The following is a 27,472-nucleotide window of genomic DNA, read 5'->3' as shown; positions in this document are numbered from 1 at the left end:
ATATATTACAATCATAGTGACGTGAGTTTCATGGAGTTAGTGGGAAAAGAAAATCGCTTGCAATTAGACTATCTGTCCTCGAGTTTTGAACAAATCGTAGGACCATAAAGATAACAAATAGTCCCATTTGGAGCGTGGACGCTCAGGTCACTGTAGAAACCAACATTTGGCCTAAACCAGAGCTTTTGAACATATACGAAATCTCCAGACTAAAAAAAAACATGGCCCATTGCATTCATACTAACGGCTCCCTAAACTCTGCTACTGGGAGGATTGGAAGTGCTGCAGTTGTGGTCCAACCCAACGGTAATAGATTACAGGAAAACGTTAGAATAAATATCTGGGCATCTATCCTACAAGCTGAATTGTCTGCAGTAATCATCGTGAGCTTATAGAAACCACCACCGCAAATCATCTCTGATTCTTTGTCCTCACTACTTGCCTTAATCACCCTGGGATCAGAATGTAACAGCTTGGACTCTGAAGCCATAGACAGATATTCAGACATTTTTGGTCAAGGAATTCAGATCAAATTGTTTTGGATTCTCTCTCTTATGGGCCCCCGAGAACATGATAAGACTAAACCTTTAGACAAACTTACATCTAATAAGATGTTGAAAAGTTTGGGTTGTCAATCAGAAGGCTCATGTAATTGAGGAGACAACTAACACAATTCTTTGAAGCGATTAGACGTGTGAAAACTGGCATAAGCAGAAACATTCTATCAAATAAAATGAAATCAAAACATGTATATGGTAAAAAGAAATAAGACCTAATGAGAATAAGATGGAGTTGCCTATGTAATTCTACTAGGCTGTGGTTACTTTTGGTGCTTTGTTTATCTGGTGAAGTTAAATCATGTGCACTGTTAAGTTTGAGGCCAGAAATTTAGACACAAACTAGAACGATTTCTTAGCCTATGAAAGATAGGGCCTTTTAAGGGATAACTCTAAAGAGACCCTGCAAGAAATGGCACAGTACCTTATTGTTAATAACAAGACATGAAATTCTAAGAATGTATCCACTTTTTACATCGAGTTGGTAACCTTACTGTATGAAAGACTGTAAACGTATGTACTGAACCAACTTCATAACAATTCACGTAATGATCCTTTGCTCACTGGGGTCTGAAAAAGACCATTTGTGATCTCTGTAATCCTTTTGCGTTACCGCTCGCAGGCTGATTATCGGCTGCACAATAAAGCCACTGACAGCGGCATAAATTAAAAAGAAAATCCAATGGTTAGGAATATCTGAATGAGTTAAGGTCACAGGTGTACGCATGTGTGGGTATGTGTGTAGGAGAGGTTTATGAGTACCTGGAAGCAGTGTAGTATTGATCATTATGCATAATTCTTCCTGGACTTCTTTCTTGAAAGGTTTCTGGTTTTACTCCAGGACACCTCTTCCAGGAGCGCCTGCGGCTCCAAGGACGTGCTACCTCCAGGATCAGGGAAATGATTAATTCCTTTGGAGTAAAGTCTTCGACGAGGATACAGACTCTCCAAAAATGACTTTTCATTCGCGGTGTAGCCATGCGCAGGCCAATAACACCGTTGTGTAGTATGGAAACATCATTATATAGAGACATTATCATAACACACGTGCACGGTCTTGAATGTGGACATGGAAAGGAAAGTACGCGGGGACCCGTCAATGTAAGGAGGAGCAGGAGGTCGTAAGCCAGCTGTGTGGGCGCTGGCAGTGTCCAGAAGCTGCGCAGACGACGGGGAACAGGACCCCGGGACGCGACGATTCCGGCACCGACAACCCAGCTTTAATTTACCTTCATCTCGCGACCACAGATCCATATTCTCTCGTCTTTGTTCAACAGTCTCATATCGATCACTTTTCCCTCATCAGTGGATCGAACTGTCCCTCAGCTATTCATGACTTGATTTACTGTCTTGTTGCGAATAAGATTTGCACCGTAAATTGATGTAAACTGGTTGTCCCTGGTGTATCTGTGATTGCCCCATGACCATTCTCTATGAAAGAGTCCTGGTGTTATACAGGATCTCTTCCAGAGGCTTCTGCAACCCAAGGCTGCGCTACTTCCAGATGCAGGGAAATGTAGAGTCCTTTGGAATGAGAACCTCTCCTAGGACTGTCAACGATACAGCCTCGTAAAAGATATCTTTTCACTGAAGGTGTAAGCTCAAGCAGGAGTCCGGTAACACCTTTCTTAGTGTCTGGGAGTACACACACACACACACACACACACACATACATATATATATATATATATATATATATATATATATATATATATATATATATATATATATATATATATATATATATATATATATATATATATATATATATATATATATATATATATATATATATATATATATATATATATATATGTTTCATTCGATGTCTTATAATGACGTATATCAGCATTATGTTCACTGAACCTTTTGGCCATGCCTCACCTTGTTCTCCCATAGTATAATGTCGGACATCCTGTACATGGTATAACACGCTATCCTTGATACTTTTTCCACTTCTTGTTTTCAATTCATTACCCATCTTCATCCACAAGAATGACGCAACGTTTATCCCACGTCTTCTGTAAGTATCTATCCACATCTGATGTCGTTCTTGAATTTGAGATTGTTATGACTATATCTTTTTTTACTGTGCTGCCCTCAACATCCTCTCTGTGCCTCTCCAATGGCTATTAACAACTAATAATCCTTCAGGATATCACAATTTCTTGACCGCCTCCAAACACTCATTCCTACATATTTTGATTGCCCTCAGAATGAACCCAATAATAACCCCAAACTTTGTTCTTTCGTTAAGGGACGGAAGATAATGAATAACCCCATTTATTGACCACAGTTACAGAAGGACGATGAGGGTCTCTCCGTAACCATCATTACATACATTACAAGCCGTAGACAATGGTAGGTAACCCAAATCTCTTCCCGCTTTCATGTCGTGCAAGATAATCACATGAGGCTTCCTGTTCACAGTGGGGCAAGATCCTGGACCCGACCGTGTGGCTGGAGGCGGGCACGCAGATCTTCTTCTCGTTAGGCTTGGCCTTCGGTGGCCTCATAGCCTTCTCGTCGTACAATCCTGTGCACAACAACTGCTTCCGTGACGCCGTCGTCTGTGGCATCATCAACTGCTGTACCGCCATCTTCGCCGCTATCGTCGTCTTCTCTGTGTTAGGTAAGTCACAGAAACACGTTACCGTGAGGTTAAGTAAGTCAGATAAGTACTTACCGTTAGTCTAGGTAAAGCAGAGGAGTGTTTACCGTTAGGCTAGATAAGGCAGAGAAGTACTTACCGTTAGGTTAGGTAAGGCAGAGAAGTACTTACCGTTAGGTTAGGTAAGGCAGAGAAGTACTTACCGTTAGGTTAGGTAAGGCAGAGAAGTACTTACCGTTAGTTTAGGTAAGGCAGAGAAGTACTTACCGTTAGTTTAGGTAAGGCAGAGAAGTACTTACCGTTAGGCTAGATAAAGCAGAGAAGTACTTACCGTTAGGTTAGGTAAGGCAGAGAAGTACTTACCGTTAGGTTAGGTAAGGCAGAGAAGTACTTACCGTTAGGTTAGGTAAGGCAGAGAAGTACTTACCGTTAGTTTAGGTAAGGCAGAGAAGTACTTACCGTTAGTTTAGGTAAGGCAGAGAAGTACTTACCGTTAGGTTAGGTAAGGCAGAGAAGTACTTACCGTTAGTTTAGGTAAGGCAGAGAAGTACTTACCGTTAGGTTAGGTAAGGCAGAGAAGTACTTACCGTTAGGTTAGGTAAGGCAGAGAAGTACTTACCGTTAGGTTAGGTAAGGCAGAGAAGTACTTACCGTTAGGTTAGGTAAGGCAGAGAAGTACTTACCGTTAGTTTAGGTAAGGCAGGGAAGTACTTACCGTTAGGTTAGGTAAGGCAGGAAGTACTTACCGTTAGGTTAGGTAAGGCAGAGGAAGTACTTACCGTTAGTTTAGGTAAGGCAGGGAAGTACTTACCGTTAGGTTAGGTAAGGCAGAGAAGTACTTACCATTAGTTTAGGTAAGGCAGAGGAGTACTTACCGTTAGGTTGGGTAGGGCAGAGAAGTACTTACCATTAGTTTAGGTAAGGCAGGGAAGTACTTACCGTTAGATTAGGTAAGGCAGGGAAGTACTTACCGTTAGGTTAGGTAAGGCAGGGAAGTACTTACCGTTAGGTTAGGTAAGGCAGAGAAGTACTTACCATTAGTTTAGGTAAGGCAGGGAAGTACTTACCGTTAGGTTAGGTAAGGCAGAGAAGTACTTACCGTTAGGTTAGGTAAGGCAGAGAAGTACTTACCATTAGTTTAGGTAAGGCAGAGAAGTACTTACCATTAGTTTAGGTAAGGCAGGGAAGTACTTACCGTTAGGTTAGGTAAGGCAGAGAAGTACTTACCATTAGTTTAGGTAAGGCAGGGAAGTACTTACCGTTAGGTTAGGTAAGGCAGAGAAGTACTTACCATTAGTTTAGGTAAGGCAGGGAAGTACTTACCGTTAGGTTAGGTAAGGCAGAGAAGTACTTACCGTTAGGTTAGGTAAGGCAGAGAAGTACTTACCATTAGTTTAGGTAAGGCAGAGAAGTACTTACGTTAGGTTAGGTAAGGCAGAGAAGTACTTACCATTAGTTTAGGTAAGGCAGAGAAGTACTTACCGTTAGGTTAGGTAAGGCAGAGAAGTACTTACCATTAGTTTAGGTAAGGCAGAGAAGTACTTACCATTAGTTTAGGTAAGGCAGAGAAGTACTTACCATTAGTTTAGGTAAGGCAGGGAAGTACTTACCGTTAGGTTAGGTAAGGCAGAGAAGTACTTACCATTAGTTTAGGTAAGGCAGAGAAGTACTTACCATTAGTTTAGGTAAGGCAGGGAAGTACTTACCGTTAGGTTAGGTAAGGCAGAGAAGTACTTACCGTTAGGTTAGGTAAGGCAGAGAAGTACTTACCGTTAGGTTAGGTAAGGCAGAGAAGTACTTACGTTAGGTTAGGTAAGGCAGAGAAGTACTTACGTTAGGTTAGGTAAGGCAGAGAAGTACTTACCGTTAGGTTAGGTAAGGCAGAGAAGTACTTACCATTAGTTTAGGTAAGGCAGAGAAGTACTTACCATTAGTTTAGGTAAGGCAGAGAAGTACTTACCATTAGTTTAGGTAAGGCAGAGAAGTACTTACCGTTAGGTTAGGTAAGGCAGAGAAGTACTTACCATTAGTTTAGGTAAGGCAGAGAAGTACTTACCATTAGTTTAGGTAAGGCAGAGAAGTACTTACCATTAGTTTAGGTAAGGCAGAGAAGTACTTACCATTAGTTTAGGTAAGGCAGAGAAGTACTTACCATTAGTTTAGGTAAGGCAGAGAAGTACTTACCATTAGTTTAGGTAAGGCAGAGAAGTACTTACCATTAGTTTAGGTAAGGCAGAGAAGTACTTACCATTAGTTTAGGTAAGGCAGAGAAGTACTTACCGTTAGGTTAGGTAAGGCAGAGAAGTACTTACCATTAGTTTAGGTAAGGCAGGGAAGTACTTACCGTTAGGTTAGGTAAGGCAGAGAAGTACTTACCATTAGTTTAGGTAAGGCAGAGAAGTACTTACCATTAGTTTAGGTAAGGCAGAGAAGTACTTACCATTAGTTTAGGTAAGGCAGAGAAGTACTTACCATTAGTTTAGGTAAGGCAGGGAAGTACTTACCGTTAGGTTAGGTAAGGCAGAGAAGTACTTACCATTAGTTTAGGTAAGGCAGAGAAGTACTTACCGTTAGGTTAGGTAAGGCAGAGAAGTACTTACCATTAGTTTAGGTAAGGCAGAGAAGTACTTACCATTAGTTTAGGTAAGGCAGAGAAGTACTTACGTTAGGTTAGGTAAGGCAGAGAAGTACTTACGTTAGGTTAGGTAAGGCAGAGAAGTACTTACCATTAGTTTAGGTAAGGCAGGGAAGTACTTACCGTTAGGTTAGGTAAGGCAGAGAAGTACTTACCATTAGTTTAGGTAAGGCAGGGAAGTACTTACCGTTAGGTTAGGTAAGGCAGAGAAGTACTTACCGTTAGGTTAGGTAAGGCAGAGAAGTACTTACCATTAGTTTAGGTAAGGCAGAGAAGTACTTACCGTTAGGTTAGGTAAGGCAGAGAAGTACTTACCATTAGTTTAGGTAAGGCAGAGAAGTACTTACGTTAGGTTAGGTAAGGCAGAGAAGTACTTACCGTTAGGTTAGGTAAGGCAGAGAAGTACTTACCATTAGTTTAGGTAAGGCAGGGAAGTACTTACCGTTAGGTTAGGTAAGGCAGAGAAGTACTTACCATTAGTTTAGGTAAGGCAGAGAAGTACTTACCATTAGTTTAGGTAAGGCAGAGAAGTACTTACCATTAGTTTAGGTAAGGCAGGGAAGTACTTACCGTTAGGTTAGGTAAGGCAGAGAAGTACTTACCGTTAGGTTAGGTAAGGCAGAGAAGTACTTACGTTAGGTTAGGTAAGGCAGAGAAGTACTTACCGTTAGGTTAGGTAAGGCAGAGAAGTACTTACCGTTAGGTTAGGTAAGGCAGAGAAGTACTTACCATTAGTTTAGGTAAGGCAGGGAAGTACTTACCGTTAGGTTAGGTAAGGCAGAGAAGTACTTACCGTTAGGTTAGGTAAGGCAGGGAAGTACTTACCGTTAGGTTAGGTAAGGCAGAGAAGTACTTACCATTAGTTTAGGTAAGGCAGAGAAGTACTTACCATTAGTTTAGGTAAGGCAGAGAAGTACTTACCATTAGTTTAGGTAAGGCAGAGAAGTACTTACCATTAGTTTAGGTAAGGCAGAGAAGTACTTACCATTAGTTTAGGTAAGGATGATGAATGACAGGTAGAAATACGGCGAGAAATTGCATTGTAACATCAAAGTTATCTTTCCATACTGAGATATTTCACGTAAAAAAAAGACAGTATTGAAAGCATAGTGAAGATGTAAGCCTTGGCATCACAGTCTCGGAGACTATGGAATGACTCAAGTCCTTGTATCATCTCTTATCTCAGTAAGCACGGCCACCAGGGCACGTTCCATCCGACATAATCCTCAGGCCATAACGACACACACAGCCCGTGTGACTGTAAGTGATAACGTGTTGGTAATGGAACACAGTTATAATTCATGCAGTTGACATCTCCAGTTGGGCGGTAAATTAATGAGTGCAAAAAGAATGACTGATTGGCTAATTATGTATTTCTAGTTTGCCCTCGAAACTATACTTAGTAATGTTCATCGCTCAGTTCCTCTTAATGCTACGCTACACATGTCTGCTGCTCAAACTTGGCACTTCACTTATTGACATATATTGTGTACCCTTGACACTTCACTTATCGACATGTATTGCTCACCTTTGTCACTTCACTTATCAACATTTACTGATTTACATTGTTTTTTATGTTGTCAGTATTTTTACGATACATTAGTAAGATGATGAAAGACGGTTTATTGAAGTTAGGCTAATGCAATTTGGCTTAAAATACACAGTTCAGTTATTCCAGCACTGGGAGGTACTGGCAGTACCTCGTTAACCAATCATAAAAGAAGCTTAAGAACAAAGTAGAGCTGGAGACTCCCATGCCTGAGACAAGCACATGAATGAGGCACGGACATCTACATAGTCAAAGTGGCAGATAAACAGGAAATATGTACCTACAGAGTTAGAGTGACATATACAGGAACTACCTACATAGAGTGGCATATATGTAGGAAGTATTTACATGATTAGATTTACATATATACAGGAAGTATCTGTACGGAGTGGCATATATATGTAGGAAGTATCTACGATATTAGATTGGCATATATACAGGAAGTATCTACATAGTGATAATGGCAAATATGCGGGAAGATTTACCGAATGAACACCCCCACATCACTAGATAAATCCGGATAGATTCTTATCAGCTGTCAGGCCAGGTTAGGTGAGCTGGAGGTGGGTAGTGGAGCCAGATGGTTCTGCTCCAGGCAGCAGTGAGTTAAATGGACAAACTCCACGACGTCCAGAGTACTCCGCTAGCCGAACATTCACTCAAACTTCTGCTAATATTTTCTCCCCTTGATTCCTTCTTCCCTGCGTTTCGCCCCGTCACCTGAGGTCCTCTAGCGCATTGCTGACTGCCAGCGAGAGCTGACTTGTGCTCGGAATCGGCCGGAAGGCAGACTGGGCTCGTAAGATAATGCTCTAGAGACTGTATGAGAGAAGTGGATGACTGGTGCAAGATGGCTCCGCTAGAGTTTCTGACACGTTACTATTCTATCAGTGTCATTCTGGGCCCGCAGTTCAACCCGCTGTTCATCCTGCCTTCGGGATTGGTCGATAAAGCAAGTACTGGACTTGGATTAAGACTATATATATATATATATATATATATATATATATATATATATATATATATATATATATATATACAAACAAATTGCATATGAACGCGCACATTCGTAGAACATACGTACCTCCAACAGCCAGGATCGAACCCGGGACCCCTTGTGCAACAGGCGGGAGCGCTACCGCTAGGCTACGATCGCCCCCTAATAGGGAAATGACTATTCAAATACTATGTACCCGAATACCCTTCGTCTCACGTTGGTGAGCAACGAGGTCTACACTGGTCATAGTATTCGAATAGTCATTTCTCTATTAGGGGCGATCATAGCCTAGCGGTAGCGCTCCCGCCTGTTGCACAGAGGTCCCGGGTTCGATCCTAGCTGTCGGAGGTTTGTATATATATATATTTCATACATATTTCCCATTTCTCGAGTTAGCGAGGTAGCGTCAAGAACAGAGAAGGTAGCCTAATAAGGAAATACTCACTTGGCCCCCTTTTCTGTTCCTTCTTTTAGAAAAGTAAAAACTGAAGGGGGGGGGACTTCCAGTCCCCCGCTCCCTTCTATTTAGTCGCCTTTTTTTTTTTTTTTTTTTTCCAAAAGAAGTAACAGAGAAGGGGGCCAGGTTAGGATGTTCCCTCAAAGGCCCAGTCCTCTGTTCTTAACGCTACCTCGCTAACACGGGAAATGGCGAATAGTTTGAAAAAAAAAAAAAAAAAAAAAAAAAAATATATATATATATATATATATATATATATTGCATTCATATGATTAAAAAGGTGTTTCAACTTAATATATTGATCTAATTTGCTGGGAACTTGTTCATCGTTTGGTCTAGAATTCGGAAGGAACGAGAAATGCAAGAAATCACAATGAAAATGGAATCAGGGAACATCAAGAAGACAGTAGCAAAATAATGATTCATTTGGAAATAATTTTCCAGCCCGAGGGAGCATTGTGAGACGCCAGCACCATTCAGGTAGGTCCCCGCTGAATGTATTTTGGCGACGTCAGGAAAAACTCAAGCGAGGAGACAGGAGGACCTTGAAGTGAGGGCCCTCCGTCCTGGCATGAATGGATACTTGGTGCGTCTGTGGAGGAAGCTGGAGAGCTCAATGAACGATGAAGAGAGAAAAAACGAGAGGAACGAGAAGAATGGAAAGATGGTAGGTGAATGAGGATGAGAAGTTACGCACCAATTAAGAAGTGGTTAGTTGGCGCAGAATAGATGGATGTAACAGAGGATGAAGACGAGTAACAAGAGGAAGGACGATGAATAGGAGCGACAGAATGAACAAAGAATGAGATGAATGAGATGTTTATGAGGGAATCATAACGAGAAGAATGAATAAGTGGTTAAAGAGTATAGTAATAGGTGAAGATATCATTGGGAAGATGAGGAAAGACGATAGCTATAATGGAAGAACATAAAGAGGAAACGTTAAAAAAGAAATCAATCAGCAAAGAAGAAGTAAAAAGGAAAGAAAAAAAAAGGGAAAAGAAGACTAGAAGAACTGGAATGTCACCAAGGAGAAATTATAGAAGTATTTTCAGTTTATGATGAGGAATAGAAAGAAGAGATAAAGAAAAAAGGATGAAGATGGAACAAAGGGTCAGAGGAGAGACTCTAGTGTCTCTAGGGGCCACAACCAGCCACATAAGAGGACCATATCCACCCACCTGAGAGGGCACGTTCAGCCATCTGAAAAGGCCACGTCCAGCCATCTGAAAAGGCCACGTTCAGCCATTTAAAAAGGCCACGTCCAGCCATCTGAAAAGGCCACATCCAGCCGTCTGAAAAGGCCACGTCCAGCCACCTGAAAAGGCCACGTCCAGCCATCTGAAAGAACTACATTCAACCATCAGAGATCCCGTCGAGCCATCTGAGAGGACCATGTGTGCCATCTGGGAGGACATCTACGTAGGCCCATCACATTCAGTGAGAACTTTGGATTATACAATTGCCAAATACCTGGTCCCTATATCACAACCTCACGCATCCAATGATTTCACAGAGGGAATTCTTTTAATCTTATATGAGAAATGTCTTCAAAACACTTCAACTTTCCTGATACTGTGTCAAGGATTGATACTGAATATATTTTCATCAGCACTCTATCAACTGAAGCAATATATATATATATATATATATATATATATATATATATATATATATATATATATATATATATATATATATATATATATATATATATATATATATATATATATATATATATATATATATATGGCCTTTCTAAAATGGGAAACAGAAGAAGGAGTCACGCGGGGAGTGCTCATCCTCCTCGAAGGCTCAGAGTGGGGTGCCTAAATGTGTGTGGATGTAACCAAGATGTGAAAAAAGGAGAGATAGGTAGTATGTTTGAGGAAAGGAACCTGGATGTTTTGGCTCTGAGTGAAACGAAGCTCAAGGGTAAAGGGGAAGAGTGGTTTGGGAATGTCTGGGGAGTAAAGTCAGGGGTTAGTGAGAGGACAAGAGCAAGGGAAGGAGTAGCAATACTCCTGAAACAGGAGTTGTGGGAGTATGTGATAGAGTGTAAGAAAGTAAATTCTCGATTAATATGGGTAAAACTGAAAGTTGATGGAGAGAGGTGGGTGATTATTGGTGCATATGCACCTGGGCATGAGAAGAAAGATCAAGAGAGGCAAGTGTTTTGGGAGCAGCTGAATGAGTGTGTTAGTGGTTTTGATGCACGAGACCGGGTTATAGTGATGGGTGATTTGAATGCAAAGGTGAGTAATGTGGCAGTTGAGGGAATAATTGGTATACATGGAGTGTTCAGTGTTGTAAATGGAAATGGTGAAGAGCTTGTAGATTTATGTGCTGAAAAAGGACTGATGATTGGGAATACCTGGTTTAAAAAGCGAGATATACATAAGTATACTTATGTAAGTAGGAGAGATGGCCAGAGAGCGTTATTGGATTACGTGTTAATTGACAGGCGTGCGAAAGAGAGACTTTTGGATGTTAATGTGCTGAGAGGTGCAACTGGAGGGATGTCTGATCATTATCTTGTGGAGGCTAAGGTGAAGATCTGTATGGGTTTTCAGAAAAGAAGAGTGAATGTTGGGGTGAAGAGGGTGGTGAGAGTAAGTGAGCTTGAGAAGGAGACCTGTGTAAGGAAGTACCAGGAGAGACTGAGTACAGAATGGAAAAAGGTGAGAACAATGGAAGCAAGGGGAGTGGGGGAGGAATGGGATGTATTTAGGGAATCAGTGATGGATTGCGCAAAAGATGCTTGTGGCATGAGAAGAGTGGGAGGTGGGTTGATTAGAAAGGGTAGTGAGTGGTGGGATGAAGAAGTAAGAGTATTAGTGAAAGAGAAGAGAGAGGCATTTGGACGATTTTTGCAGGGAAAAATGCAATTGAGTGGGAGATGTATAAAAGAAAGAGACAGGAGGTCAAGAGAAAGGTGCAAGAGGTGAAAAAAAGGGCAAATGAGAGTTGGGGTGAGAGAGTATCATTAAATTTTAGGGAGAATAAAAAGATGTTCTGGAAGGAGGTAAATAAAGTGCGTAAGACAAGGGAGCAAATGGGAACTTCAGTGAAGGGCGCAAATGGGGAGGTGATAACAAGTAGTGGTGATGTGAGAAGGAGATGGAGTGAGTATTTTGAAGGTTTGTTGAATGTGTTTGATGATAGAGTGGCAGATATAGGGTGTTTTGGTCGAGGTGGTGTGCAGAGTGAGAGGGTTAGGGAAAATGATTTGGTAAACAGAGAAGAGGTAGTGAAAGCTTTGCGGAAGATGAAAGCCGGCAAGGCAGCAGGTTTGGATGGTATTGCAGTGGAATTTATTAAAAAAGGGGGTGACTGTATTGTTGACTGGTTGGTAAGGTTATTTAATGTATGTATGACTCATGGTGAGGTGCCTGAGGATTGGCGGAATGCGTGCATAGTGCCATTGTACAAAGGCAAAGGGGATAAGAGTGAATGCTCAAATTACAGAGGTATAAGTTTGTTGAGTATTCCTGGTAAATTATATGGGAGGGTATTGATTGAGAGGGTGAAGGCATGTACAGAGCATCAGATTGGGGAAGAGCAGTGTGGTTTCAGAAGTGGTAGAGGATGTGTGGATCAGGTGTTTGCTTTGAAGAATGTATGTGAGAAATACTTAGAAAAGCAAATGGATTTGTATGTAGCATTTATGGATCTGGAGAAGGCATATGATAGAGTTGATAGAGATGCTTTGTGGAAGGTATTAAGAATATATGGTGTGGGAGGAAAGTTGTTAGAAGCAGTGAAAAGTTTTTATCGAGGATGTAAGGCATGTGTACGTGTAGGAAGAGAGGAAAGTGATTGGTTCTCAGTGAATGTAGGTTTGCGGCAGGGGTGTGTGATGTCTCCATGGTTGTTTAATTTGTTTATGGATGGGGTTGTTAGGGAGGTAAATGCAAGAGTTTTGGAAAGAGGGGCAAGTATGAAGTCGTTGGGGATGAGAGAGTTGGGAAGTGAGTCAGTTGTTGTTCGCTGATGATACAGCGCTGGTGGCTGATTCATGTGAGAAACTGCAGAAGCTGGTGACTGAGTTTGGTAAAGTGTGTGGGAAGAAGAAAGTTAAGAGTAAATGTGAATAAGAGCAAGGTATATTAGGTACAGTAGGGTTGAGGGTCAAGTCAATTGGGAGGTGAGTTTGAATGGAGAAAAACTGGATGAAGTGAAGTGTTTTAGATATCTGGGAGTGGATCTGGCAGCGGATGGAACCATGGAAGCGGGGGGGGGGGGGGGGGGGGGGGGGGGGGGGGGGGGGGGGGGGGGGGGGGGGGGGGGGGGGGGGGATAGATAGATAGATAGATAGATAGATAGATAGATAGAGAGAGAGAGAGAGAGAGAGAGAGAGAGAGAGAGAGAGAGAGAGAGAGAGAGAGAGAGAGAGAGAGAGAGAGAGAGAGAGAGAGAGAGAGAGAGAGAGAGAGAGAGAATTTGCAGTAGGTCACATTGGTGCCCGTGATCTAGTATTTGCATAAAATTATCACTAAAAGGGAGAACTAAATGGTTCTTGGTATCAAAGGGAGGTTTGAGGTTAACTTTATAAAATAACTTCTTTGCCAACTGCAATCCCATCCACTCCAGCGGAGTTGCCACACTTCATCTCACGTAAGGCTGTCACCATCACTTCTCATTTCACCAAACCACTTGCCGTGACTCTCACGTCGCATACCTCTCCGATCCAAACACCCCACATGTGCTACCCTATCAACAAAAACAGTCAGCAGCCATTCAAAGTAATCACTCCTTCACTTGTATATGAAGATATCGAGGAGACCATGATAAATCAGTTTTACGTACTTTTGTCAAAGCTTATTGAATATTTTCGTATGTAATGAAGAAGGTCGAATTTGTCAGATCACTTAGCTAGAGTTGGTCCTCACAGGGTTCAAGGCGAACATTACATTCGATGAGTGTATGGCGAAGAGGAGCGCCATCCTGCTACAGTTAAATAACGCTACTGACGCGGATTCCATCGCCCCTGTGGACATGCTTATCAACCACGTTGACAGAGAGCTCTCCATTCAGGACCTACCCAGATGTGACCTCCAGGAGACTCTAAAGAATGTGAGTATCTTTCACTTGTTCACAAAGCTCCCAGATAACACCGGTTGTGGTACTTTGTTAGTGGTATGTGTGGTCCTTGGCAGTAGATTATACTAGGATGTGGTACTTAGCTCTGGGTAAGTGTAGCACCTGGCAGAAGATAACACTTGTGAGCCATTTGGCTAGAGTATGTGAAGCATATAGCATTAGGTAACGCTGTGTTGCACCTAGCAGTAGATAGCACCTGTGTGACACTTAGCTAGGATCTTTATGGCATATAGCATTAAATAACACTAGTGTTGCACTTAGCTGTAGTCTGTGTTGCACCTAGGAGTACACAGTACTAGTGTTACGCTCAGGTGGGGTGCATGTGGCATATAGCATTAAATAACACTAGTGTTACACTTAGCTGTGCTACACTGGTGGCACCTAACAGTAGATGACAGTCACAGGAGCAAGTAAGTTTGTCAGCAGCTTTGATGTGAGAAATTGGATATTAGCAGTGGATGATTTGAATGCGAAAGTGATTATTGGGGCAGTTGAGGTTATGACTAGGGGACCAGTGAATAACTTGTGAAACTGTATGATTAAAAAGAACAGGACACTAAGAATACCTGGTTTAAAAAAGAGGGACATTTACGAGGATTGTACGTGGATGAATAGGGAAGATCGTTCACTGTTTCAACCATTTGACATCATGTCACCCCCTGTATACCACAATGCTCAACTTCAGTCAATTTCGTGCATGCTCCACACCCTCCTGCATGCTTAGGCTCCAAACACTCAAAGCTTCTTGCATTCCTATCCTTGCACCTCTTCCTCAGTTCCCTCATTTTTCTTGTCTCTTCCACTTCCACTTAATTCAGGCGTTAAGCTGGCTCTGTTTCACATCACCTACGGAAGTGTAATTACAGTTCCATACTGCTAGCTGTGTCTCCTCCAAGTAATATTAATTGCATCTCTTTCTCTCTCCGGCAGACTTCCTCAGGCACGGGTTTAGCTTTCATTGTGTTCACCGAAGCCATCAACCAGTTCCCATGGGCACCCTTCTGGTCGGTGCTCTTCTTCCTAATGCTCTTCACCCTCGGGATCGACTCTGAGTTCGGCACACTAGAGGGCGTCATCACCTCCCTCGTCGATCTCAAGGTCCTCCCCAACATCAGGAAGGAGATCCTAACAGGTGAGGCACACGGTGGGTACTCAGTGTGTGTGAATATCTGAGAAAGAGATGGATGGAAGATGGTATGACAAGGGATAAAAATAAGTTCCACCCCTTCTTCACATGTTACATCTGACCTATACGACTCATTCTAAGTATCTCTGAGCACATTTTCGAAGTCGCCTGTCTTATTCTGATCTTATTCTTGTCCTTATTACCTCTACATCAGCTCTTTTACTTCCCATTCAATACTGAACCTCTTTGTATCTCTTTGTGAACATCACGTTAACATCCTCAACATCAGTCCTGTGCCTAGCTATCTGGCCACCACCACTTGCTATTCTATGGCCCGAGTAAATAACATTGAAACAAACGAAACTCCTCTCGTCGAGGCCAAACCCTTGAGACACTCACGCAGTCCTCAGCTGAAGTACTGTAATGAGACTTCTGAGCTTTGAATTGCTCCGTCTTTCATAACCTTTCCCCGGCGTTCATGCGTTCATGTGAATAAATCATTTCTAAGTTTGATACTCAACAACCAAGTCATTCATAACGTCTTGTTGTTGAAGGGGGATGGTAGGTTAGGAGGATTCGAGGCTCCTCATGTGACACGGGGGCCAACATGTACGTCCTTCCCTACAGCCTCGCCAAGTACTCTCTCTCTCTCTCTCTCTCTCTCTCTCTCTCTCTCTCTCTCTCTCTCTCTCTCTCTCTCTCTCTCTCTCTCTCTCTCTCTCTCTCTCTCTCTCTCTCTCTCTCTCTCTCTCTCTCTCTCTCCTGACCCTGACACCCATTGATCATCCCCTACAGCCATCATCTGCTCCTTCTGCTGTGCCATCAGTATGGTCTTCGCCCACGGCGCCGGCAACTACGTCTTCATACTCTTCGATGACTTCTCCGGCAACATTCCACTCCTTATCGTCGCCTTCTTCGAGTGTGTCTCTGTCTCCTATGTATACGGCCTTAAGAGGTAAGTGCCACGTTCATCTCTGCATGGGGGCCCAGAGAACCTCTTGACCATTGTCTATTTTTGCGTTAACCACAAAGAGAGCATCATTCTTGGTAGTATTGGAGTTTTACAGGGCAACAAGTGGACCACTTAGTGAAGGGGAATGGGGAGGGAAAATCTTCCTCCACAGTTCATCACAACCACATTAAGGAAACAAATATTTCTCTTCTCACCGTAAACAAGGCCAAAAGTATTTTTTCCTTCAATGTTTGACCATCTTTTATCATAGGCCTGTCTTTTCAGTTTCTCAATTTTGGATGAGAGAGATGAGGAAGGTGTGTTGAAATGGTTTGGACATATCGAGAGGAGGAGTGAAGAGGGGCTGACAAAGAGGATATATGTATCAGATGTGGACTAGACAAGGAGAAGGGAGAAACCTAAGTGGAGAGGATGGAGGGATCGAAAAAAAGGTGATGGGGGCTTTGAGAGCTCGAGGCCTAAATATACAGGAAGGTGTAAGACATGCACGAGATAAAATGAATTAGAGCGGTGTGGTATACAGGGATCGACGTGCCGTAAGCGAACTGAACCAGAGCATATGAAATGGTAAGGGAAAACCACAGAAAGACCTGTGAGGCATGTTTGTAGATGGGAGCTCTGGTTTCAATTTATTATACACTACAACTGAAAAGTGGATGCGAGTGAATGAAACCATTTCTTCATCTGGTCCTGACGCTACTTCGTTAACGCGAGAAACAGCGCAAGTACGGAAAGCACATGAATACACACACACACACACACACACACACACACACACACACACACACACACACACACACAAAGACACACACACACACACACACACACACACACACTCACATATACACTGGTGTTCATAGCATTTGTAGACTTGTCTGTTGTAGCAATTTGATTATAGTATTCATAACCTGAGTAGACATTATGGTTGCTAAGGTAGGTCAATATATAATATAGATTAACTCAGAGTGTTAGTTTCATATGTAGAGCAACTATAATGTCTAGTCATTATCATTAGCAGTGTATATAAACTCCTGTTTATATTCTCATTACTTCCAGTACTGGGATTTATCTACTGGAGTTTGATACTTTATCGCCCAATAGACTCTTCCTTGATGATCAATGAAGGAAAAAAAATATAAGAACTTAGATATTCAAGTGTCATCATCATGTTTAGACTCGAGTGTTGCTAACGTAAGTAAACTCACCTTGACCGTAAGGAGACTTGTGTTAGTAACAGTCAGGCACTTGTCATAGGAGCATGGGTAGATCTCACTGACTGGTAACAGAGGCAGACGTCAGTGACTGGTAACATAGGCAGACGTCAGTGACTGGTAATATAGGCACTCTGTAAAGTTGATAGAATTAGACCTGCCAGCGTACTTAATCTGGTAATGCATGGAAATACATGTAACGCAATAAAACATTTATCTTTACGATGATACTATGCGCTTATGCCAGATGCTGTGGTGCGTGTGTGTAGCTCACTCCTTGCACACAGGTTCAGCGACGACATTGAACTGATGATCGGGAGCAGACCGAGCAGCTTCTTCCTGGTGTGTTGGAAGTACGTGTCCCCGATGGTCATGCTCACCATCCTCGGCTCCTCCATCATCAAACAGGTCAGATGACGCCGCACAAACCTTGCCACTTGTGTATAGACAAAGCGGGATGCTATGTGTAGATGTAGTGAAGAGGTTATTTGATATATTTGATATTATAGGAACATTAGGGCCCGAGCGGTGGTGCTTTACACTTCCCAGTTGTTCTGGAAGAAGATTGAGGCCATCCAGACTCGTATTATGTATCAAAGGAGCGAAAGGATAATAGTAAAGGGAATTTTCGATTTTATAGACAGATTGATGAAAAGGATTCGCGAAGGTACAGTGATAAGATATCGATGGTTCATAAGTCCAGAGCTCTGATGTATCGAAAGATATCAAGCGAATCATACTTCAGTGTTATGGTTTATAAGAGGTCAACAAAAGTCTTAGATACACATATCCTAAAACTGATTTTGGATTTATTCCTACAAACAGATTCTCGATGAACTGGGTTTTATTTAGATACAGAGAGGTGTCCTTCACTCTCACACCAGTGATTGTATATACTTGCAGGTGTTTGAGATGCATTTCTGAATACGGTGTTGATGCTAACTTCGATTAAAGGTGAGTGAGGACCAACACATTTGTGTATCATCAAGTACTAACTCACACTTGACAGGTCCGAGTAATTTAGTTGTCTAAAGATAATCATTCGTCAGTTAGACAGGATTTTATTGTTATTTCTAGATGTACCATTGAAAATGATTATCGACCAACAGAATCAATGTTAATGATTAATAATAAAAACATTCATGGGTGATATTCATTTTCTTCAAAATCATATATTGTTCTGTGAGTGATGATAATTGCTTTGATCTGTTATAAAAGTTATATATCGTTTTTATCTTTCAAAAAGATATCCACATAAACTTACTATGTGGACAAGGTGAATTGTTTACAAATTTTATCAACAATAAAGTTATCCAATGTGTATAGACCTTCACTAATATTAAGATTATAATTCTTTGTGTATCTAATAATAGGTATCTAATAATAGATAGACCTCCCCTCTTTTTTCTTTTTTTTCCAAAGGAAGGGACAGAGAGGGGTGCCAGGTGAGGATATTCCCTCAAAGGCCCAGTTCTTAATGCTACCTCGCTAATGCGGGAAATGGCAAATAGTTTGAAAAAAAAAAAGAAAGATCTAATAATAGAAGTTCCAATGATACTTCTCTTGGTACTGGAGTTAGGGTTAATAACTGGGATGGAATTACTTCCAGTCAATACAATAATCATAGTTTTTAGCGTGATTAAGCAAGGCATTTGGTTCTCGTCCCGTTTTTATAAGGTATAAGGTATTCAATATTCTCACCAAGCAGTCAACAACGAGTAGGAAGAGAGGAAAGTGATTGGCTCTCAGTGAATGTTGGTTTGCGGCAGAGGTGCGTGATGTCTCCATGGTTGTTCAATTTGTTTATGGATGGGGTGGTTAGGGAGGTGAATGCAAATTTTGGAGAGAGGGGCAAGTATGCAGTCTGTTGGGGATGAGAGGGCTTGGAAAGTGAGTCAGTTGTTCTTCGCTGATGATACAGCGCTGGTGGCTGATTCGGGTGAGAAACTGCAGAAGTTGGTGACTGAGGTAGATAAAGTGTGTGAAAGAAGAAAGCTGAGAGTAAATGTGAATAAGAGCAAGGTTATTAGGTTCAGTAGGGTTGAGGGACAAGTTTATTGGGAGGTAATTTTGAATGGAGAAAAAATGGAGGAAGTGAAGTGTTTTAGATATCTGGGAGTGGATTTAGCAGCGGATGGAACCATGGAAGCGGAAGTGAGTCAAAGGGTGGGGGAGGGGGCGAAGGTTCTTGGAGCTTTGAAGAAAGTGTGGAAGGCGAGAACATTATCTCGAAGAGCAAAAATGAGTATGTTTGAAGGGATAGTGGTTCCAACAACGTTATATGGTTGCGAGGCATGGGCTATAGATAAGGTTGTGCGGAGGAGGGTAGATGTGTTGGAAATGAAATGTTTGAGGACAATATGTGGTGGGGGTGGTTTGATCGAGTAAGTAATGAAAGGGTAAGAGAGATGCGTGGTAATAAAAAGTGTGGTTAAGAGAGCAGAAGAGGGCGTATTGAAATGGTTTGGTCGCATGGACAGAATGAGTGAGGAAAGATTGACCAAGAGGATATATGTGTCGGAGGTGGAGGGAACGAGGAGAAGTGGGAGACCAAATTGGAGGTGGAAAGATGGAGTGAAAAAGATTTTGAGTGATCGGGGCCTGAACATGCAGGAGGGTGAAAGGCGGGCAAGGAATAGAGTGAATTGGATCGATGTGGTATACCGGGGTTGACGTGCTGCCAGTGGATTGAATCAGGGTATGTGAAGCGTCTGGGGTAAACCATGGAAAGTTGTGTGGGGCCTGGATGTGGAAAGGGAGCTGTGGTTTCGGGCATTATTGCATGACAGCTAGAGACTGAGTGTGAACGAATGAGGCCTTTGTTGTCTTTTCCTAGCGCTACCCCGCACACATGAGGGGGGAGGGGGATGGTATTCCATGTGTGGTGGGGTGGCGATGGAAATGAGTAGGGGCAGACAGTGTGAATTGTGTGCATGGGTATATATATATATATGTATATATATATATATATATATATATATATATATATATATATATATATATATATATATATATATATATATGTGTGTGTCTGTGTGTGTATATGTGTGTACATTGAGATGTATAGGTATGTATATTTGCGTGTGTGGACGTGTGTGTATATACATGTGTATGGGGGTGGGTTGGGCCATTTCTTTCGTCTGTTTCCTTGCGCTACCTCACAAACGCGGGAGACAGCGACAAAGCAAAATAATAATAAAAAATAATATATATGTATATATATATATATATATATATATATATATATATATATATATATGTTTGAAGGAATAGTGGTTCCAACAATGTTGTATGGTTGCGAGGCGTGGGCTATGGATAGAGTTGTGCGCAGGAGGATGGATGTGCTGGAAATGAGATGTTTGAGGACAATGTGTGGTGTGAGGTGGTTTGATCGAGTAAGTAACGTAAGGGTAAGAGAGATGTGTGGAAATAAAAAGAGCGTGGTTGAGAGAGCAGAAGAGGGTGTTTTGAAATGGTTTGGGCACATGGAGAGAATGAGTGAGGAAAGATTGACCAAGAGGATATATGTGTCGGAGGTGGAGGGAACGAGGAGAAGAGGGAGACCAAATTGGAGGTGGAAAGATGGAGTGAAAAAGATTTTGTGTGATCGGGGCCTGAACATGCAGGAGGGTGAAAGGAGGGCAAGGAATAGAGTGAATTGGAGCGATGTGGTATACAGGGGTTGACGTGCTGTCAGTGGATTGAATCAAGGCATGTGAAGCGTCTGGGGTAAACCATGGAAAGCTGTGTAGGTATGTATATTTGCGTGTGTGGACGTGTGTATGTACGTGTGTATGGGGGTTGGGCCATTTCTTTCGTCTGTTTCCTCGCGCTACCTCGCAAACGCGGGAGACAGCGACAAAGTATAAAAAAAAAAAAAAAAAAAAAAAAAAAAAAAAATTGAATATAGCAGCACATTTATAATTATCAATCTTCTTTTTTATGTTCTTTGGTACTCTCAATATTATTCTACCATTTGGTGGGTGCTCAAACCCCAGTTAGCCATAATTAACCATTTCATTTCAGTCAAGCTTTCGCCTTCACAGAGGCATCACCAGGAATCTTAGAAATAAAATGATATATGAAATGTAAAACGCAAACAATATCTACGTAAGAAACGCACAGCACATAAACGTAAAAAATAAGGGTAAGCACGATAAGCTGTGCAAATTAACAGAATCATGACAGGTAGTATGAGCTACAACCTAAATATAAATTATGGATGCAGAAATATGAGGAAAAACTTACAAGAGAGGAAACACTAAACAATCTTACACGAAGTAGGAATATAGACAGCATATCATTAAATACACTAAGTTTGACCAAGGGAGAACGTTATTGTCCAGGCATGGCGTTGAGGTGTGCATCTGTATATATACACACGAAGCAAGAAGAAAGAATGAGTAATCGGAGGTGAATTGGGAAGCAGTGTTGGCATGTGCAAGATAAGTCTGTGGTATGTGGAAGGTGGGAGGTAGCCAGTTGAGATAGGCTAGTGTGCGTTGTGTTGTCGAAGAGAGGTTGCTAGTGGAAGAGAAAAGGCAGTAGGTATATGGGCAATACTTATAGGGAAGGAGTGCGCGTGATTGGGAGATGTACAAGAGATTGTGGTAGGTCAAGAGAAAGGTGCAGGGGCTGAAAAAAGAGAACAAATGGGAGTTGAGGTAAGCGGGTATCAACAAATTTCTGGTATGATAAGATGTTTAGGAAAAAGGCTGATAGTGTAAGAAAACAAGAGAACAACGGGAACATCCGTGAGGAGGACTAAAGTGAGCACTTTGAAGGACTGTTAAATGTATTTGATTAAAGGTTGGCAAATGTACGATGTTTAGGTTGGGGTGGTATGCGTAGCGTGAGTCATGGACAGTGGTTAGATGAAGAGAGAAGAGGTGGTGAAAGCCTTGCCAAAGATGAAATGTGGTTAAGCGGCTGGAGTAGATGGATGGTATTGCAGTTGAATTTCTCAAGAAATAGGGTGACTGTGTTGTTGAACGGTTAGTTTAGATTTTCATTATGTGTATAGAACATGATGAGATGCCTGAGGCTTGGTGTAATGCATTTATAGTGATATAATGGTGTGTCTTCGAATCACAGAAGTATAAGTTTGTTGAACATGCCTTTCGAGATGTATATGCACTTGGTAATTGAAATGGTTGTGGCATGCACAAATCAGCAGACTGGGGAAGAACAGTGTGGTTTAAGGTTAAGTGGTAAAGGATGTCAGTTATCAGTCGTATTGACAATAACCTGCAAGCACTTAAACCTTATCATTAGGAAAAGACAAACATTTTTCAGTCACATCAACCCTCAGTCAGACCAACTTTAGTTACCAGAGAGTACGGTATGCCTCTGGTCTCCTAAATGAGACGTGCCCTTCTAACAGGAAACCAACTTAGCTCCAAAACTTACCTCACGTGCGTGAATACTTACCTCATTTTTTTTTCCCAGGTGGTGAACGGGTCCAGTTACATGGCATGGGACAAAGACGAAGGTGTAGTTAAGTTTGAGCAGTGGCCGTCGTGGGCGTGGGGGGTGGTGGCAGTCCTTGTCTTTGTATCTGCCCTCTGGATCCCAGGCATCGCCTTCACCAGGTAATATGTGGCTATACTGAACGTCCTTAGCTTACTAAGGTTACGGTTAGATTTCAAATGGGTTAAGTTAACTTCGATTAGCTTATGGTTGGATTAGGTTGGATTACATTTGGTCTGGGTAGAGGCAGCTTAGTTTTGTTTAGTTTAGTTAACTCATTTGCGTAGCCAGGGGAACCATGGCCATCCATGATTGTCATTATTTCCTTTCTTAATATCACTGTGATACAGATCACTGGGTCCTGACGAGGCTGTTTGTAATAGGGAAGAGAACAGGAACATGGATTATTGTGAGAAGAGTTTGGAGAGCAGCGGAGGAACTGGCTAACCAGAACCATTATATACTAGGCAGGTGGGACAGGTTGATAATGACTGAGGGGTTGGTTGATTAAGGCAGCTCGTCAGGGTGAGTGGGATAATTGTATTTTAAGTGAGTAAAAATAAAGTGCAACAGATACAGACGATGGTGTTTTTCTCTCCAGGCTGTGTGGGTTACACGTCATTCAAGACGACGAACCTGCCTGGTTCCCGGCGGAGGAGCTGCGGGAGTACCATGCCGTCCTCCCTCACAAGGTACGCCACTCCATCACCAGCCAAAAGTGTTTTGCATATTCTTTTCTACACAGAGACCTCGTCTTTTAAGTGCCTCAGTGAAAAATAAAAATGGTTTTCGTAAGTTGCTCGTCTTTACATATAGGTCCCCGAAATCTTAGGTTTGTTTTTACATTAATCATAAATTTTGTTGTGATCATACCATTAGCAACTTACTGGGAAATATAGAAGTTAGAATACTTCGTAAAGGTAATGAACGATACTTTGTAAGTTTTTTCCTAAGGATCACTCATCACCGTATCCTCATATTCTATCCTGGATAAGTTATAACGAGAGGTCTATCCTAGACAGGTTTTAACGACAAGTCTATCCTGGATAGGTTAGAGAGAAAGGTTTCTATCATAGATATAAAGAAAGGTCTATCCTGGATATGTTAAAATGAAAGATCTATCCGGGAGAGGTTATAGTGAGAGGTGTATGCTGGACAGGATAAGAAGATAGATGTATCCTGGACAGGTTATTATTGAAGGTTTTGACTTGCTCCACCTGTGTTATTACCTGGAGGGACCTGCCTGATGAGGATAAGGTTGGCGTAAGGTGGCACACACGCCTATTGCTCCCAGATTCAGGTACTATACATTGGTTGTGTTCCACTATATCTTGCCTCAAAACAATGAAAATATCCTCTCATATACAGGCTATTTCTGCTGGCTCTATATACACTACAACCGAATAGGAGACTCGTAACCCGGTGTTAATATCACTCATGTTTATCTTCCTTCTTCCTGAATCATCCTCCTTCATTTACCTGTTGTTTTTCAGCTCTGGACATATATGGCGTGGTAACCCTCACTGTGTATTATAAAAATCAATTCATGAAGGATGCCTGGGACTGAGAGAATCCCTGCTTTGCGAATACTCTAGTATACTAGGCTAAGGGATGTTTGTAATACTTGCATGTAACGTTATGCTGGTAATGTTTGCAATATGATGTGTAGAGCTATTGAATGATTATCAAATGCATCATGTAATTTGTATAAGATATCTAAGGACTGACCCATAGATGTATTAACACTCAACCAACTTGTTGCAGGTGACATACGTCGAGAGGAAGTTGTTCTGTATACGTGAAGACGGAAGCGAAGGGCTGTGCTGCCCTATTGGGGCACCTCCCAAAGAAAACGTCTAAGAATAAAAGAAGCTAGAAGGTGTGACCTTTTGAAATAGTCGTGAAATATGGACGAAGCCTGAGTATATAAGTCTAGCATGGTGTGTTTAGAAAGAGTCAAGGGGGGAATCGTCAGCTGGTGCAACATGGCTGGATTGTGGGTGCCAGTGTTCGCTGGACAGAGACGTTATACAGTAATAAGCCTCCTCAATAAGCCTCCTCCGTTGCTTGTTGAGGAATCTTTGCATAATATTTGAATGAGGCTTTTTGCTTTGTTCCTTGTTTTAGCTTTGAGATACCAAATTCATTGTTGATTATTAGTTGCTGACATAGTCAAAGTTGTGGTGCGTCTGATATCTCCAAGTATTCCCTGAACAAAATGACATCATAGATATTGTTCTTACAAGTGTCTGACATCCCCTAGAATTTTAGAAATTATTTCACCTGAAATTCCCGTTCTGATCTCCATACTTGTTGTAGCTTAAGAATAGACAAGCGGACGAAGACTAAATCCTGTGAATATTGATTTTTTTTAAAAGAAATGATATTTCTGACATGATTTTAACCTTCGTAAAGAGATGGACAAGCCATGCTGTCCAACCTTTCATTGTAACCATATCACAAATAAAGACCCCGCAACACGAATCATCACATGACTGTTGTCGGGAGGTCACATTGATACGACTGTTGAGGTGTTCATTGATGATCATGAGGTCAACTGGTCAGCTGTGTCACTAGCAGGAGACATACACTGTGGAGGAATAATGGTCTTAAAACCTAATAGTTAAACATCTCACAAACGAGCCAGAGCTGATCCGCTCTCAGAAAACGTCAAAAGCCTATCATCAAATATCATAGTGTCAAGTTCACGAACGGCAGAATCGAGTGTGAAGAATAAGTTGTGTGACCTAATAAACTTCAGCCAACTGCGAAGGCTATGCAGTGGTAAGCACAGTCTTCACCACTGTGAGAAGACAGAGCAAAGCCTTTCGCTCAGGTCTCAGTGAAGTACTGTCAGCAGAATTTGCTTACTTTAAAACCAAAGGTTCCAGTGTGTGTTGTTATTGCTGCTGCTGCTGTTTACTACAAGACAGAGCAAAATAGATAGAAATAGAATTACGACATACTTTCACACATGACTGTATGAAAATTGCAAGTCAAGCAATAGATGCCTTTCTATGAGGAGATAGATATGCTGTTGTCAGCTTTGTTTTTTGACTGTGAGAACTGAGTGTGAGAACAGAGGCAGCGTTATCCCTCTGTGGAGTCATACCACCCTGGAACAAGACATTCTCGGGTATAGTCTTCTTATATTCAGCAATAATATATATATATATATATATATATATATATATATATATATATATATATATATATATATATATATATATATATATATATATATATATATATATATATATATATATATATATATATATATATATATATATATCCAACCAGGTATTTATATATCCACCAGCCAGAGAGAACATTGAACAAATGGGTTGCATGTAGGCGGATTGCCCAGCCCAAGATTCGAACTCAGGCGGGCCCATGCGTGGCTCATATCAATGAGAATGATAAACCTCTTTTTTCATCCACTTGACCAGAAAATATATCTCGCAATGCTTTTGAAGAAAAAGCTCCCATTACGTGGCTTTTCTTTTTTTCAGTGACTAAGTTAAAGACGTAGAACATGAGCGACAGACTGACATCTAGTGATGGATCCTGCTGATGACACAGAAAACGGGTGGGGGAGGGGAACTATGTGGTTCAACAAGTGCTTGCTCAATTTATTGAAGGATTACAGGCTTATGAATGTTCTCTTCTGAACTTTCCTTTCCAACAGCAGCTGTGTCAGTATAGCCACACACGCTGACTGAGACCCAGGCTCCAGCAGTTGCCTCCTCAGCAGCTGTGTCAGTATAGCCACACACTGACTGAGACAAATGGCTCACCTGACAAATACATCCCTGAGTTAAAAAGTGCCTCGTATTGCTTGTTTGTTATTAATAGCAATTTATTACAGCTGGTTGCCAGACTATGTTGACAAACTGTTTGTTACACAATTTGAAAAATTGTCTCAGTGTTTCTAAATGTTTGATGATGAATATATACATATACATATAGCCATGTATAACAATAGAATGTATAATGCTGCACGTATACACGGTCGGTGGTTGTCATAGATATAGTTATGCTGTATTGTTGTTAATGGTTTGATTATTGCTGATTCATCTAGCACGGAAGTTAGCTAAATAAGTTCCACAATATATATATATATATATATATATATATATATATATATATATATATATATATATATATATATATATATATATATATATATATCAGGGTAGACAAATAACAAGGCAAGCTCACCTCGACAAAAATTTGCGCAATCTGCGCATGGAGTCCCTGTGGTGACAGCTTTACATTAAAAGCGAGATCAGTGAAGAAGGTGACGTACATATACGAATACCTTAAGACACGATGATACCATGGGTCAAAAGAGTGACACTTGACAGTCACTAAAGTGCTGGTTCACTGTGTAGCAGTCACTCACTCTGCAAAACGGGTATAACCGGTGATATATGCCTACCTGGTCGATGACTGTCTACCACCTACTATCTACTAGAGAGAGAGAGAGAGAGAGAGAGAGAGAGAGAGAGAGAGAGAGAGAGAGAGAGAGAGAGAGAGAGAGAGAGAGAGAGAAGAAAGAGAGAGAGAGAGAGCAACTCACAGATGGACCGAGGAAGAAAAATGCCAGATGGTAGTCTGAAAGATTATTCACAAAATCACATTTTCACATAAGAAAATGAAATACCAATAAAAACATAATAAAGTCAAAGAGAAAACTAAAAGACAAGATGGATAAAAGTGAACACGGAAATACAATAACTGGATAGAAAACAGACGAAAACGTTGCTTTGAAACTCGGAGTG

General features: G+C 41.4%; 1 protein-coding gene across 5 annotated transcripts in view; it reads left to right on the top strand.

Annotated features, from left to right (window-relative positions):
- Positions 1 to 27,241, top strand: part of LOC139755494 (sodium-dependent neutral amino acid transporter B(0)AT3-like) — a 343,634-nt gene extending 316,393 nt beyond the window's left edge. For all 5 annotated transcript variants that reach the window (XM_071673833.1, XM_071673834.1, XM_071673830.1 and 2 more), the window contains 8 exons: positions 2,988 to 3,189; positions 13,701 to 13,882; positions 14,840 to 15,041; positions 15,831 to 15,990; positions 17,507 to 17,627; positions 22,668 to 22,810; positions 23,290 to 23,380; positions 24,453 to 27,241. In XM_071673833.1, coding sequence (XP_071529934.1) covers positions 2,988 to 3,189; positions 13,701 to 13,882; positions 14,840 to 15,041; positions 15,831 to 15,990; positions 17,507 to 17,627; positions 22,668 to 22,810; positions 23,290 to 23,380; positions 24,453 to 24,548 — 1,197 coding nt within the window. In that variant the 3' untranslated portion in view covers positions 24,549 to 27,241. The remainder of the gene's footprint in view (positions 1 to 2,987; positions 3,190 to 13,700; positions 13,883 to 14,839; positions 15,042 to 15,830; positions 15,991 to 17,506; positions 17,628 to 22,667; positions 22,811 to 23,289; positions 23,381 to 24,452) is intronic.
- The last annotated feature ends 231 nt before the right edge of the window (positions 27,242 to 27,472 follow it).

This window comes from Panulirus ornatus, chromosome 19 (genome assembly GCF_036320965.1).
Source record: "Panulirus ornatus isolate Po-2019 chromosome 19, ASM3632096v1, whole genome shotgun sequence".
NCBI classification, from domain to species: domain Eukaryota; kingdom Metazoa; phylum Arthropoda; class Malacostraca; order Decapoda; family Palinuridae; genus Panulirus; species Panulirus ornatus.
This window is presented reverse-complemented; position numbering and strand designations above follow the sequence as displayed.